Source organism: Ammodytes marinus (genome assembly GCF_949987685.1).
Source record: "Ammodytes marinus genome assembly, chromosome: 12".
Taxonomy (NCBI): domain Eukaryota; kingdom Metazoa; phylum Chordata; class Actinopteri; order Uranoscopiformes; family Ammodytidae; genus Ammodytes; species Ammodytes marinus.
Window position 1 is genome coordinate 3670070 of NC_137216.1, and position 17653 is coordinate 3687722.

A 17653-nucleotide genomic window follows, 5' to 3' on the forward strand; every position below is an offset into this window, starting at 1 on the left:
TTCAAAGGCTTCACTTCCTAAGGTGCTTGAAGAGGGCACATCTCCCACAAAAGCTGCTGGTGAGCTTCTACAGGTCAGCCATCGAGTCGGTCCTCACATACTGCATCACTGCATGGTACTCTGGCTGCACCACAGACAACAGGAAAGCTCTCCAGCGCATCATTAAGACTGCTGAGAGGATCACCGGCACCCAGCTCCCCAGACTGGAGGAGGACATCTACCTGACCCGCTGTACTCGGAGGGTCAAGGGCATCCTCAGAGACAACACAAACCCTGGACACTGCCTCTTCACCCTCCTGCCCTCAGGAAGACGATACAGGACACTGCCTGCCCGCACCACAAGACTGCAAAACAGTTTATATCATAGAGCTGTGACACTACTAAACTCCACTCCCACTCTACTGCCACACTGATACTGCCCATCCCATCTCATACACACATGATTGCACTATTGCACTTAAGGACTTGGACTTTAAAAAAAAAAATGTCTTAGATATATATTTTATCTATTTCTATGTATACATATATTGCTGATAATGTTGTTTTGTTTTAAATATTTTTCTCATATTGATATAATATAAATATTTTGAACTGTGCAACTGGAGGACTGCTCCAAACAACATGTTGTTGTCTTGTACAATGACAGTAAAGATTATTCTATTCTATTCTATTCAGTAACTCTCTACACTCTGCTTTGTGCTTCTCCGCCCCTTCCCCTCCCCCCTCCTGCAAACCCCACTCCGTTGTGATTGGTTACAATTTCAGCAGCGTGCGGGTAGATTTGAGAGCAGGAAGGTGGGGGCATGGCCGGAGCTTGTCTGAGCAGCACGTTACCATACATGGGAAAATCCGGAATCGTGACAACACGATGACAGGAAATTTGAACCGATTTGAACACGTGATTTCTCGACCGGCTGCCCTAGTGTTTAGTGCTCTGCACAGCCACCCCAGACGGTCAGCAGGGAATACGTCTAAATGCATGTACGTCATTATTTGATACGCTAGTATGGTTAAACATGACTATAGATCATTAGAACAACGTTTATAGGTCATAAAAGTCGAAAAGTATCATAGGTCCTCTTTAAGCTCGGCAGTAGCGCCTGTCCCCCCAATCAGGACACCTGAGAGAAAGAGAGTTGACAGGAGGCAAGAGGAGGAAGGAACACAAGGCGGGAGCCGTAACAACGCTTTATATTCAAGGGGATAATTGTTTTGAACAACGTTACCCCCTTAAGGAAAGAGATCATCCTCCCGCTACCAAGAAAGAAATTCCTCCTCTCATTACTCCACCAAGTGTTCCCTCTATCTATCCCCCTTTTCCCCCCAACCTGTCACCCACCTCTGAACAGTGATATCTAATAGAGCCAGACAAACTTGCTCCTTCATGTCTAATGCATTGAGATTATTCCACGGCCACATCCTGTTGTGTTTTGTTTGATTTGCGATGAAAGAAGAGCTTCTTTTGATGAGCACCTGATTTATAATGTGTTGGATCAAACGTTGGCGCGATCAAAAGAGTTGGTTGGTATGGGTAGCACTGTGGGTTTGAAACATGATTGTCTTTTTATCGTATTTCACACAACTTGGTTCGAAAGGTGAACTATGTAACTAAAAAAAGTTGATCCCGGAACGCTGATTGAAGTTAGAAAGCCAACTTAAAAGTTACTGTTAACTGTTGTTGTTGTTGTTGTTGTTGCTATTCTAGTCATTTGGTTTACCAGATGATAGAATTATTCAATACTAAGAATAACATGTAGAGAAAATGTGTTTTGTAAACTAACTTCAGGCTCTGCAGATAAAAACAAATCAGAAACACTTTGCAATAAGGGTACAGGAATGAACCATTATTTAATGCATACTAAACATTAACTCATCATTAACCAACCGTTAATGAATGCTCATGCTTAATAAGCATTAATTAAACATTAACCATCTGTTATGATCAGTTGATGCTTAAGCATTCAAAACTAAGCATAGTTAATGCCTAACCATTAACTTACTGTAAATAAGTAAGCATTTACAGTTAGTTAGTCAAAGTCAAAGTCAACATTATTTCTATAGCACATTTAAAAACCACATCAGTTGACCAAAGTCCTGTACAAGATACAATACAAAATAACATGATATAAGATACATGAAAAGAAAAGTTAAGAGTGTCAAAGTCTCAACTTGTGTTAAAGGCCAATGCAACAAAAGTGAGTCTTCAGCAACGTATTCAACTGTTAAACTTAAGAGGGATCCAGTTAGTGCTTTATAAGCATTAACTAAGCATTAATCAACAGTTAATTAATGTACCCTCATTGTTAAGTGTTACCAACTAATCTTCAGTCTGTAATCTTTTCTGAACAGTTTTGATTGAGTATCTTAGGTAACAGGTTATGTATGATTACTGTGCCAGGTCTGTGTTGAGTGTGTTCATCGTTAGATATACGAAGGATGGTGTGTGGAGGATGATTAGATTATTCTGAGGTCATCTGTTGTTGTGACGATGATGACAATAATGGGTGGAGGAAAGTGGAGAGATATGCAAATAAGTTCAATTGTTTAGATGTTGTGTGCCTCGCAGGAAAGAGCAAAAAATGTGACAGACTTCCTACCTCTTAACTTAGTTTAAGTAACTTAGTTTAAGTTAAGTTCTTTGGATCCAAACAAAAGATGTGGACAGTTATCTTGGTCCTTTCTTGCCTTTTTTAACAAGACTTTGTAGATGTACTGCTTCAGAATTTAATTTCACCCTGCCTATGTGTTGGCTGCATTGTGCTGAGCTCAATACATCCCCAGTCTGATTGACTGTATTGCAACCTTTGGAACATCACGGTTCCTCCCTATCCCCTAGTATATCTAATCTGACAAGTGATCAAATATAAGTGAAGGATTACTGGGATTCAGCCGAACTATCACAAACACTAGTGGGTTTGGAGGAAGGATGAAGTAATAAAAGAAGAGCTGTAAAAAAGCCGCTCAAATATGATGCAAAAACAAAGGTTAAGTATGGTTTAAATGTAGTAAATACAAAATATGTAATGTCATTTAGGCATAACTCAATAAAATGCAATATGATTCCAGTAAGAGGCATGACTTCAAACTCGGGTTGTCTGTTATATATCCAGTAAGGCTTTACAATTCAGCTCAATGGCAAAGCCCATTACCAAGCCTCCAGGACGTTCAATGCTATTTGTACTGTATCTGTTTGTACCATGTCAAGCTCCATGGAACGCTCAGACACATCAGTGGAGGTGTGCCCTGCTGAGGGTAATTGGATCACTCAATACCTGAGGCATGTGCAGTAGCTGGCTGGGAGATTAAAAGTCTGGCCTACCTGGAAATCGCTAAAAGCAACAAGCCAGTTGCGATTCCCTGGGTAGGTCAAAACACTGTGATATTATTAAAGTTGTAATGGCAAAGGGAGTTATAAGAGTTGAGGTGCTCTAACTTTGTTGACTCTCCCTGAGATTTCTCAATTTTTTAAAATCCCGATAAAGGGTTTCCAACTGGGAGTTTTTTCTCAGCCGAGCTAAGGGTGTAAGGGCAGGGTGTCATACTGTATGGAATGTAAAGCCCACTGAGGAAAATGTCTATTTGTGATATTGGGCTATACAAATACAACTGATTTTATTTGATTTAATTTAATTTATTAAGCTGTATATGCAACCGGGCATGAAATGGAAGCACCATTGGCTACAGTAAATAGTCTGTGCCATCATGCCACCTGTGCTGTGATCACACAGCAGAACTTTCAGATGTTACAGGTCAAGAGAATATTTTCCAAGTAAAACAGGTGATCTTCCCATTTTGGAAAATGATTCATGCCCCCTGGCATCGAGCATCATATGCATTGTTCAAATTTGGATTTGATTTGGCCCAGAGCTGGCACAAACACTTTGTACATACTTCATTCAAACAACTTTCCAGGGAACATTCTTGTTACTGTATGTACTTTTTTTTAGGGGGGGAGTGTTCATGTGCATTCAATGATGTAGCCGCTCAGCATGCCCACATTTGACACCATTCCGTTAACAAGATGATCTTATGGTGGCCTAAAGAATATGTTTCACTCATATACAAATATATAGGGGATAACGGGGGAATGTGAGACATCGGGTAATGTGAGACACCCCCTGTATCTAGGCAATGGAACACATTTTTGGTCATTTGAGATATATGTGTTCAAGCCCCTCTTATTTCCCATTGGCCATGAAAGAGAGGACCTCATGGTGCTGTTGTATGTTTTTTTTCACATAAATGTCTTTTTTGCATGTACAAGTACATTTTCTTGCTGTCAACTTAATCGATTGTTGTGCCAAAGCAAATTGATTCAGGTAGAAAAACTTCTATCATACATGTTGATGAATTACCAACATGAAACCATGTGATGATGATAACTGAACATTAGCCTGAATTGCTGAGAGAGGTCGTTTTTTCTTAAATTGTGGCAGTGAGGTAAAGTGAGACAAATGCTGTGGGGGTAAAGTGAGACAGTGTCTGTGCCCTCTTTTAATAAATCCATTATATTTGAGGTAGCAAGACTAGTTTGAATAAGACAAAAGACAATGTGGGCTGGAGGTGGGGGTTGATGGTTGAAAGGGTGTCAGCAAGGGCATGGTTTGGCACATATGTATGTGGGGGACAGGAGAGTGACCTTTAACATCAATAGACTCTAAGTAGTATGTCTTTATCTAATGAATGCAGAAAAATATTAATCAAAGACTTAATAGATGGAAAATGACAGCTGGGTCTAGTCCTGTGTTCTGAGTCCCAGGCTGTTCTAGCTGGTTCTGATTGTTCTTTGCTCTGGTCCCCAGACACTAGCTGGCTCTACAGTAAGGGTCCTGTCGTCTGACCCCCAGACTGTGTTTTAATTTAGCTGGTTCTATCTGTCATTTGAATGTTAATTATTGAATGTTAATTATTTGTTGTATTTGATCAGAGTTACTTTCAAGTGTTTAGACAAATGTTTTGCTTAATTGACCAAACCCCATGATTCTGTTACTAGTCCGACATTAGTTTTGGAATATTTGGTTTTCAAGCTAGCTGTCAGGATTCTAACTGTTACAACATGTGTTGCTATGGTAGTTTCAGAGTGGAAAAAGTAAGTGTATCAGTTTACCCCCTTGATTTCTCTGGTCTGTCTCAGTTTACCCCACAGCTGGGGTAAAGTGAGACACAAGACAACTTTTTTTTAAAACAATCATATTTTCACTGCCCTTTGTCTTGAATACATTCTGCCCATTTCTAGGAAACATCCTGAATTAATGGGAAATGTGTACATTTCACTGATAAATCATTTTAGCTTGCTTAAAGGTGAGCAAATGTAAAAAGTGTCTCACATTACCCCGTTCTCCCCTAATTAGTTTTCAAGTTGGTCAATAGCACCAGGGGGTAAACTGTGCCATTAGCCCTGCATGATGTATATATTATCACTCTGCAGCAGTCCTGTGCTAATACTTTATTTGGAAAATATGTGAAATGTCAATGGGATGACTCTATTTTCTACATAACTGTAACTGTAATCGTAACAGATAGATATTAAATGTTATTATTTTAAAAAAAAGTAATTAAGGATATCAATTTTTAGTTAATGATTTGGTATTCAAAGGGCAGTGAATAGGGGCAACACAACATCATGCACCTGCATTGATCCATTCCACTTGCTGCTGACAAGATTAAAGGAATTTATACACAACACTGTTTTGATTAAACTGCAGATCAATAGGAGCGGATGAGAATAACAAGAGGATCCTGGATGGTGCATTTCACCTGATGGCAGGCTATCAATGGAAACTCAGAGCTAAAACAACGCCCCTAGTGATTGGATCATTGATCGGCTCTCTCATTGGACGCTTGGTCTGTCAGTCAGGGGCTTACACTGGGCTGGTTCGTCTAAGCCCCATCATTCACACGGCAGGGCGACTTATCTTCGTTCAGACTGCAGCCTGTAGGGGTTGTGTCGCAGCGCATCCCCGCCGAGGCGCTGACATATCTGTTGGAATTACCAGATCTCTTTTCACTACGGATAGCCTACCCTCCACCACCGCCCTGTAGCGACCAAACGGAGCATCTAAAACGCGTCAATGGAGTTCCAGTCGTCGTTGTCGTGAATCTTCCTCGCATCCTCTCATCCCTGCAGAAGAAGCCTGCGTTGAAGTTGCAGCAAGCAGCACCCACACCTCCACCACCTACGGCTCTCTCCTCCTCTACAGACATGGGTACTGTCCTCTCAATATCCCCGGCCAACAAGAAGTCGTCTATCATGGACGGCGAGGTCGCGGGAGACGGAATTAAAAATGACAAGAGCCTCAAGAGGCACTCGATGTTCGTGTCGCTGTCGTGGAGGAAGCTGTTGTCCAATTCGGCCAAGAAGAGCGCCAAGAAAGTCACCCCGAACCCGCTGCAGCTGCAGCCCCCGCCCGGCGAGGTGCAGGTGGCCCAGCTGAACAGCGAAAACACCAGAAAAACAGAGGAGAAAAAGCCTAAAGCGCCTATTCCAGTCCCGGTTCCTACGGTCCCCGTCACGCAAAGCAAGGATACTGCCCCGCAAAACGGGAGGCTCACCTCAGCGGCCCAGAAGCAGCCAAGCAGCCTGTCTATAGTGTCTCCCAGGCGGATAGTTATCCAGGCGTCCACCGGGGAGCTGCTGCGCTGTTTGGGGGATTTCATGTGCCGCAGGTGTTACAAGCTGAAAGAGTTAAACAGCGGCGAGGTCATTCTGTGGTTCCGAAACATTGACCGGACTCTTTTGCTGCAGGGCTGGCAGGATCAAGGCTTCATCACGCCGGCTAACTTGGTGTTCGTGTACATGTTGTGCGAGGACACGGTTGTGGACAGCGTGGAGAGCGCTGTGGAGCTGCAGGGCACCTTCCAGACGTGCCTCTACCTCGCCTACTCCTACATGGGCAACGAGATCTCCTACCCGCTCAAGCCGTTCATGAGCGAGGCGAACAAGGACGTGTTCTGGGAGACGTCGCTCCGCATCATAGACAGGCTCAGTGGCAAAATGCTGCAGCTGAATGCGGACCCGCACTTTTTCACCGAGGTCTTCCAAGACCTCAAGAACCAGCGAGAAGTCAACGAGTCCAACCTGGACCGCTGACATGGAAACTAAACGAGATGACTATGGTGTTTTTACTTCATTTATTATTTAAAGAAAACAAAAAGATGATTTTGCAAAATCACATCACGGGTGGTTTTGAATGTAAAAGACCAACGTGGAAGGCTGTTCTTCTTGCGTCTGGGCTTGAATGTTTCTTCTTGCACAACGTTGTTTTAGGCCTACCCTGTAAAAGGGATTTTGATACATGCATGATTACTGTGTACCGTCCTCTGTTGTTTCATTCATGATTTGATTAGCCCACTTCATGGGTCTAAGCGCCATGGGTGTCGCAGTAAGTCGAGGTGAGCTCTCTCCAGTATTAGATTGTGCTTTTGTGAGGTGGAATCAGTCGAGAGGTGGAGCTGTCCGAGGTGCTGACCTGTGCAGCCATTTCTCCTCCGCTATTTTGAGTCATCTATCGACCACGACACAGCTTAAGGGGGCCAGAATCGGCCAGATATACTTCCAGCACATAACGCCATATCCATGTAAGCAGAGGTGTACAGTGGGCCTATATTTTGCTCACATTTTCAAATTGAAATGATTTGCCAGCTGATAGTTAAGCATGCAACAGTTAGGCCATCAGAGGCATGTTTCTTCATAAGGATGGCAGGATATTTACTTTAGTATAACTGCAGATATTTCACTAATGGCAACAGAGAGGAGAAGCTATAGTCTCCATCTGCAAAGCTTGACTAGAGACTACAGAAAAGCATCACGACTTCTTTGCACCTACAGCTTCTTTTGTGCAATTTATAAACACACATTTCTTCATATGAAGCCCCCACTCCCCACCCCCCCTCACTTTGAATACATATAATTTGTTTTTTCCGACATAACACTGACGCGATGTACCTCCAAGTGGGCCTCCGAACATCGCATAAGGCATACGGGGGCAGAAATGTGAAATGATGTGAAGGGAGTATCCTCCCCCTGGAATGTAATAAACTGCACTAAATGCACCCAGAGGTGGCCATGCTGCAAGATAAGCAAGGCTTCTGTTGTGTATTACTTTTCAATACATTGCAGAGGCCAACCAAACTAGACTGAATGGAATGTACAGCTTTAAAAAAAAAAAAAAATCTATGTGCCAACTATGAAATCCTCTTGTCCTGAAATGATATGGTTTACATGTACATATTCTATGTTTTGAATTTGCTTTTTTATTTTATTTCCGTCTGCCTGCTTTTGAAGGTGGCCGTATATGATGTAGGTAAAACACATCCACAAAAAAAACAACAACAAACAGAACGTTATGATCAAACTGTCACTCTTGCCCCTGCTCTGTAAGTGTGTGTGTCAATTCAGGAAGGATGTTCCCCTCATAATGTAAATAAGATGTCATTTTTAAGTGACAGCAGATTATTGTTTTATTGTTGGCAATGGTCACTGCAGTGACCTTAGGCTCATACTCATTGCAACGCTGAAACCAAGCTTATAAGGACAAACCCTGACAGTTAGTCTGCAGTATTTTGCTATAGGTGATCATTGTGATGTTGTATTGTGAATTCATTTGCTTTGGAACGTGGAATATAATGCTGCTATTTTGCACAGCTTTGAACAAACCTATGACGTTTTGTACAGTGGTAGAAACATAATGGTCCCAGTGTTTCCTTTCTGTCACTGGAGTATTTGCCATTAAGTATGCAGTCAATGTCACCACGTCTCGCTCCGATGATCTGTGAGCGAGACCTTTTGTATGTCAGCTGTAGAAAGTGATATTTATATGTGTGTGTGTGTGTGTTGTCTGTGGTGTCCCACCACAGTTGCATTCACTCTCTCTCTCTCTCTCTCTCTCTCTCTCTCTCTCTCTCTCTCTCTCTCTCTCTCTCTCTACATGTTTAATACAAGGTCAATGCAGTAATTGTTTATGGTGACCATGATGAAATAAATCCAACCTTATGTAGGATCTCTTGTCTCTCTCGCATCGTTTTTGTTCACTTCGGACTTAATGTGTGTGTGTGTGTGTGTGTGTGTGTGTGTGTGTGTGTGTGTGTGTGTGTGTGTGTGTGTGTGTGTGTGTGTGTGTGTGTGTGTGCGTCAATGCTGCTGTAAACCTAGTCGTTTGCTGAGGCGTTGATTAACTTTGACAGCATCTTATCCACTCACACAATCAGACTAATCCTTCTCCTTTGATTTGCAGGGAACCCTTAGGACACAGTTATGCAATGGAAATAAGTCCATGACGGGCATGCTTACCGATGATACCATGGGTTGCCAAGAGACTGACACTCAAGGGATTTCATTGGTTGCCATGAAATTAATCTCATCAGGTGTACAGTACATGCATTTATTCCTACATGGAAAACTTTTTAGAGATACTGACACAAAGATTTGAAGTTTTGAGCTTTTATTACGTATATGTAAGAACAGCTACTTTGCGTCCTGCAATATGTTGCAGTTGTCGATATTCCTGCGTCGTGAGCTGAATACAGAGCAGAAGGCTGACACATATAAAGGATATTTTTGGAATCACGTCCGTGCATCCTGGGTATTCAAATCGGGGCCACATACTGAAATGGTAACACAGAAAACCAAACAGTTAGAAAGTCAAAATTGTAAAAACGAAACAAAGAAATAGAAAAATAGGAGGAATCTGCATGCAACAATCTGCAATGCTTACATAACTGATAAGGAGTTTTTAAAGATACTGTATGTAAAATTGAAAAATGACCTCATAGGATTTATTATGCCTTTCTTGAGTTGCATGCATCGTGTATTCAAATGTAACAGATGGCATATCAGAAGCTTCCCTGGTTTAGAGCACGGGTACAAAAAGATGATACTCTGTATGGTGGGAGAGAATGGTACTGAATTGATCAGGCTTTCCTCCTGTTTTTTTTATGAATCAGCCACGTGGGCAGAAGAGTCCCTTCATGTGATTGGTTAGAATCTGCTGCAGTCTCGGAACTGTCTGCGACTCTCTCTCTCTTTTTATTTATCTATTTCTCTCTCTCTCTCTTTCCGTCTGTCCGTCTTATAGGGACACACTGAATTTATTTACAGAGCAAAAATAAGGTAGTCCCTAAACTAACAACTCTCCAAAAAACAAGGGAACAGAAGTGAAACATCTTGAGATGTAGGTAGAGGTGGAGATAGAGAAAGAAACAGGTACATGTATTTAACGAAAGGGAGCAAATGAGAAGGCAGACAGGTTTCATTCATTTAGTGCACTCTAATGTCAGTCTGGTGGTATAAAGAACACCATCAACTCCATTACTCAAAACTATTTCAAATCAAAATCACAGAGATGACATTTTACTTCATTTGGTTTTTAATGGTGTTCTAACTAAGCTCTTAAACATCTATTTATGACAAACAACTGTCGTATGTCAATGCATTTACTACTGTTACATTACTACCTATAGTATTTTGTCCCAGTATTGAGTTAATAATAAGATAATGGTTTGTTGTTTATTCAACCAACTCATAGTGTTTCTATCACTTAATTACATGTTCAAGATGCAGAATATGATGAACTACTCCTTAGTTCTAAATCTCTATTTGTCTAAACCAGCTTTGATCAGTGTCGTAGGTTTCTTCTTAAAAACATTTATTTTGCATGACAGCCAGAAAATGTCATGTGAACAGTACAGTGCACATTTTCATTTTAATTTTGTCTTTATTTCGAACAAAAAATAAAAAAAGCAAGTATGACACATCATACAAAACACAAAAAAACAATAATTAATAGTGTTAAAAACAATATTTATAAAATAAATTTAGTGTCTGTCTATGTTCGAAAAGGAGTGAGAGGACGCCGAAGCTTATGTATTCCCACCCCTTATTCAATTGCTCTTAATTATCATAATGCACATTCAATTTATTTATATTTATATTTATACAATACTCTGATATTTACAAAATGTACAAAGCTGTATAAGAAAACAAAAAATTTACAAAATATTGACAAAATAAACCAGCAAACGTTCAGTCTGATAGTCTGTGTGAGGTCAGGCATTACAGGGAAATCAGTGACAACAAGCCTAGATGCTCCAAATGGATCTCTAGGAATATATCTTTTTTTTTTCAAGTTTGTACAGGGTGATTTCATGGCAGACTATTGCAGCAGTGATATGCAACAGCCTCTCCCAGTGGAGTGTTGATAGTGTCTCTCTCTCACTCGCTCTCTTTGTATTAAGATTCAGCACAGGTCTCCTGCATTTCTGTCTGCCAGCCTGCTTTCAGCATTCTTGTCCTCTGTGTCTCCATGGTAACGGGTGGGCAAGTGAATGAGAGCTGGACAAAGTGAACGGAGCTAGAGCGTGGGCTGAACCACTGCACAACACACACACACACACACACACACACACACACGTGCACACACACACACACGTGCACACACACACTAACACACACACACACTGCAGTGATCAATAGAAGACACGTAAACAGTGTTTGTGGTGCTGTTGTGTTCCCTGCTCTGATGGATTTGTATTCAAGAAAAGCAGTTCTTCATCTGCATTACCCACTTTCACCTCAGCTTGGCCATAAAGATGAGATCATCACATTTTATACTATCTTTTCTTTTCGCTGACAAACTGCTGTCTACTTTTAACCAAGGATACAGACAGTAACCATAAACCCGGATTAGATGTTTGCATGCCACAATATGTGGGTTATATATGGTAATATTTCATTATATTAATGTTTCTTAAATCCAGTATTTATTTAGCTTTCTGAATACAGTAAGAGTTTGCGTTTAGACTGCAGATATACCAAGCACCTCCATTTGCATTCTGTATTTTATTCTCAGTTATGTAACACTGTATAATGCTACATCTAGTCTTTTGTACACTATGGTTTGGGATGTGTGCAACATGATGCATAATAAATACTTGCATAAATAAGTGCATTTATTTACCCAACCAGTGTACTTGATTTTATTTTATTCTACTTTTGACCTCTATTACATTTCAGCAAGGGCGTCGTAGTGGGGTGAAAGCTGATTGGGTTGGACTGACAACCCAGGGCCCAGGGGTTCTAAAAGCCTCAAATGAAAAGTCTGTTTTTGTTTCTAAGTAATAAGTGTTATAACTAAATGTAAGTCAACTCAATAAATGAATGACTCTCTGAGGCCACTCTCTACCGTTCGTCTCTAAGCAATACTGACATTAAGTAGCTTGTGCAATTGTATGTCAAGCTGTAAACTGTAATATGTTCAAATATATAGAAGCACAGCAGGCCCCTAGGCTGGGAACCACTGGTCTGAACTACCCAACTATATGGAGTTCTGACAAGTTACTTCGACCTTCTACCATAGTAAAATGTGGCTTACACTGATGAATCAGAAACAATCATATAATATCATATAATATCAATATGTTAGTCACAGCTGATGAAACTACTTTTATGTAGGATTAGTATTGCCAAACTGTGTACCTAAAAAGCAGTGTTTTGGTATTAATGTATCAATACTTATCAGTATGCAAGGATCTGTATAGAACAATGGAAAAGATCAAGTACTAGTGTGTTTATCGTGTTGTTCTCCGTGACCTGACATTCAGCTTGACCTAAATGGAAAAAGTGAGCAACTCTAGAGCAAGTGAGTGAACGCCCTGAGGGATTAAGTCTATTCTGCTTTCTTCTTGGTCCATAACAGGCCCCGCTAATCTGGCTAACTAGATTACTCAGCATGGAGCAGCGGAGAGAGCCACTTGGTCAACACTCAGCAGGTTGAAGTCAGGCTATAGGGATACAAAGGACAAAGAATCAACATGTACCTCATAGTTCAGTTCAAAGAAGAGGGAGAAGTCATCTACTGGCATGCTGCTGTATAATGTTAAACAACTACAGCTCCGGAAAAAAAATAAGAGACCAGTCCGGATTTTTCTTAAATCTTCATCTCTACATCATAACATACTTCATCACAACATACATACAACTTGAAAATGCTCTTAATGACCAAAAATATATTGGAATTTGGTAGAAATGGTGTCAGTAGTTTATATTATAAAACCAAAATGTGCATTTTACTCAAACATATACCTATAAATAGTCAAACGAGAGACACTGAACATTTGGAGTGGTCTCTTAATTTTTTCCGGAGCTGTATATACTGCTGTGTTCATATGAAGTTTTTTTTTCAATTAGATTGTAGTTGTTATACAATATAAAACTAATCTAGAACAGTACACTCATTCCTTCTTTTACCGCATACCCACACACTGTTCATTGTCTCTTTTTAATAAATCTGTGAATCACTTCACCACCATGAGTCTGCAATCTGCATCATTCCCTTATCTATTTTTGCGTAACAGCCACTAACCTACCCTGGATTTTGAACAATAGAAAAGGTGCTTCAATCTAAGGCCATTATCTAAATGGGACAAATTAACATTTCAAAAGCAAATCCCTGCCTTTGTTCAGTCCACCAGCTTAATATGTTCCACCTATGAGACACTTTTGACTCAAATTGCACCAAATGATAATGCCTTAATGTTATGCAGTGTGAAGGATTTTCTAATAGTGGTTTAGCTTGAACGTGAACACATCTGGACATATACCGTCATGAGGCACTGAACCTCTCCAGAAAGGCTATGTTGTATCACACGCTTAGTGCCATCTTATATTATCTATACGTTAACTTTCACAAAGAGATTAAAGACACCAAATGAGTTAATCTCTTCAATCATTCATCCAGAAGCAATGCCTATAACCCTGTGTTTCCACTGCGTGTTTGCCTTAAATGGATTCCAATTATATGGACTCCATTTATACGTATAGCGCTTTTCCCTGGTTTTTCACAGACTCAAAGCGCTTTACATTTGTTTTGTACACATTCAACAATTCACACACACACATTCATACACCGATAGCAGCAGCTACCATTGCAAGCTATCGGGGAGCAATTTAGGGTTCAGTGTCTCTTTGCCCAGGGACACTTGGACATGTGGTGGGGAGTCGGGAGATCGAACCACCAAACCTGCACTCCAGTGAACGACCGTCCTACACACTTCACCACAGCCACCCCATGGCCTTATATAGCGGAATCCTTTTTGCATATTTTAAAAGCAAACAGATGAATAAGGATATTACATTTAACAATTTTCAAAGTATATGTTCAGGGGCTGTTTCTTGTGTTTTCATAAATACAGTAGCTCTGAACATCTCCTCAGGGTTTTACAGTAACCTTTCTGTTTCTTTTTTCCTCATTTGATATCTTTACACTAGCTTCCTGTCAATCAAATCATTGATTTTTCAAATATTGACGTTGGTTTATAAAGCACTGAATGGTCTAGGGCCAAAATACATTACTGCTGATAGGTTATTAACCGTCCAGAACTCTCAGGTCGTCTGGGACAGGTTTACTTAAAGTCCGCAGAGTTGGGACTAGACAGGGAGAAGCAGCTTTTAGTTATGCACCAAATATCTGGAACAAATCCCAGAGGGCTTTAGGTCTGCTGCAACTCTCATGACGTTGCGTTTCAGTTGTAGTCAGAAGCCAGCGCATGACATCCATCACGACCAAACGTTATGCGATTGGATGACAGATCCAGAGTGGCACTGGGCAGATCCAATAGTTTTAAACTTCAACAGACAACTTCAAGTGAGTTGACCTTTGTCAATTGAGCGTCTCCAGACCCTCTGTACAAATGAAATGAAGTACGATGGTCTGGTAGGACCAGGCTAACTTTGAATGACATTGTGTCTGAATTGTGCAATACAATTAAACTTGCCTTGGCTTTCCTAGTTGCCCACATTACTTTCTCTCTGCCTGTAAGTCACAAGTCTAACATCACGTAGGTGTTCTGTTCTAATTGATCTGAGCCACGATTACCACTCTGTGACTCACTGGCTACAGCACCTCACACAGTCACACAAAGCCCACAGACTGCCTCACCATGTGTCCTCGTCATGTTCTGTTGTGGGATGGAAAGACCTGGTTTTCTCCCTGAATATGTTACTGATGCATAAGAATATAAAGTAATGAAAATAGGGATTTTTCTAAAGGTTGCTTGCAACTATAATCCTTTGACATTTAGTTTCTCTCCTTTTCATAACTGTGTTATTATTCCACCGAGCCACAGAACCAGATTTGGTTCGAGCAAATGCTTGATTTTTGGTCAGGGATATAAAGTACGTCCCCGCCTCCCACTCATCCTGAAGAGCAGCCAGGATCAAGGGCCTGCTGCAAATCAGCAAACATTGCAGTATAAGAATTGATAAAATACACAATTCCCTAATTATGTCTAATTGGTTTACATTTCTAAATTGTAACTGCTTCACCACACAACAGCAAGATTGGCTTGAAAGAGTAAATATACCAATTAATCCAACAGTACCAGTACCTGTCAAAAAGGGATAACACAACCGGATTCATAAAATATGGAAATGTATGACATGTTTCGGTTAATTACCAGAAGTGTTGCAAAGCAGAGGGTATATATTTTGTAGAAAATCGGATACAATATGCAAAAACCCCAGTGTGGTTCCCAAAGCCTTTTTAATGAGGCAGCCCAAGTCCTGAGGACAGGTTAGGGTTAGGGTTAGGGTTATGCCTACAGACAGACTGTATACACACAGCCAAACAATGTCCAAACTAATGAAAACCTTTTCAGATCTGAAGTCTGTCTGATGTTTCAGTCACTGATTTGAGTCAAAAACTCAAACAGAAGTTCTGCTAAGTTCCATTAGAACTCATATACTGGTCTCTTTTCCCCCCTCCTCCTACTAGCTCCTCTCTTGGGTTTTCCTCTCACTCCTTAATCCTTTACATTCACACAGTTAATCCTGGAGCTAGCAGGGAAAACACCCACCGGTTGTTACGCAAGAAGATGAGAGAGGACTGTGCTGCTTAGCAGCAACTATAGACTGCAGTAGATTAGTGGCAGAGAAGACGGGGACAATAACAATTCAGTGGCAGTTCTGTGAGTGAATAACATATCAAGGACACTAACATCTCTCTCTGCTTGGCCTAAATCCTTACAGACTAATAGCAGCCTCTCTGACAGAGTGAGACACAGAGAGATGCAGTTGCCAATAGCGACACCAAGTTTTCTCTATTAGAATGCAGGACACACACACACTGTACTCTTTCATTCACAAATACACACATCTCCTGTTTTTGGTGACACGTCAAGGTCATGTCTGTTCTGTCCTGAATCTGCTCCATCAGTACTGTTCAGCCACTCACTAGCAGGGGAAAGAATGAAATGTGCCCCTCAATCATGTACTGATGTACTCTTGCATGCATGATTCTATAGTTTTAATTTGAAGAATGCTGTGAATATAATTTTTTTTAAATATGTTAAGTGGAATATAAATGTAGGGAGGTACAAGTGGATCATGTAAAACTGAATAAATAAATCCTTGGAGACATAACAAATGTAGACGCTTCCACACAGGTGCACTTCATGATAAAATTAAGAAATTAGCATGTGATCATGCTGTGAGGCGTGTATGGAAATGCTGATGCAGAGACAGATAGTGCTGTAGTGCACTAACCCCATTAATAAGGTAAATGCCTTTGAGCATTCAGCGGTGCAAAAATCATTGGCAATGATCGAGACATGCGGGAGAAAACGATGGTGAGATGAGTCATTCTTTACCATGTGTTTTTAAGTGGGCGAGTGCATGTGTGTACAGCAAGACAACGCTACAGGCCTGACATGAACAGGGATGGCTCACTGCAATACAATCAGTGTTCGAGTGTTCACCCCTTTGATGAAACATTGGTATCCTGATTGGAGTGCTCTGGTCAAGGATGACCATGCTCACATGCATAAGTCAAGAGGGGCCACTTAATGGTTTCCTGAAAATGATATGAATCATATTCTATGGCCTCTGGAAGTCCTTTGATCTCAACCCAATTGAAAACCTACAGGAAATTTGGAACCAACGTGCTATACAGCGCCCTCCAGGCAAAGGACTTTAAGTATGGGGCTTAAAATGACTGCATACATGCAGTCAATGTACCTTGCAGTCCATGAAGTGGGTAACACTTTACAATAAGGGTACATTAATTAATGGTTAGTTAATGCTTAATAAGGTTTAACTAACCATTAGTTAACTGTTACTTAATGTGTCTAGTAAGCATTTACTAATGGTATTCATGTTAACTAAGGTATTAATTACTAAATGATGTAATGTTTATAAATATCCTATATTAACCTTAGTTAACCCATTAATTAAGCATGAACCAACAGTTGATTAATATAATAATAAGCATTCATTAACTGTTAACAAATGTCATTTTGTAACATTACTTAAGCATAATTAACCATTTATTAATGCTCTTTGTGACCCTTATTGTAAAGTGGGAACCATTTATCCATTAAGTAACACTTAATAAATGCACACCAGTGCTGAATAGGCATTACTGAAGCATAATTAACCATAATAGGCATTACTTTAGTGTAATTAACCATTTATTAATGGACTTTGTGACCCTTATTGTAAAGTGAGAACCATTTCTCATGAATTAACACCCAATAAAGGCATACTAGTGCTGATTAAGCATCACTTAAGCATAATTAACCATTTCTTAATGTTATTTGTGACCCTTATTGTAAAGTGGGAACCATTTATCACTTGTTACACTTAATAAATGCAAAATAGTGC

General features: G+C 40.4%; 1 protein-coding gene across 1 annotated transcript; it reads left to right on the plus strand.

Moving 5' to 3' along the window:
- Positions 1-6202: 6202 nt before the first annotated feature.
- cdk5r2b (cyclin dependent kinase 5, regulatory subunit 2b (p39)) lies at positions 6203-7090 on the plus strand (the record flags this gene model as incomplete). Its single annotated transcript, XM_080037833.1, has 1 exon — positions 6203-7090. The coding sequence occupies one exon, from the start codon at positions 6203-6205 to the stop codon at positions 7088-7090; it is 888 nt and encodes a 295-aa protein (XP_079893959.1).
- Positions 7091-17653: the final 10563 nt, after the last annotated feature.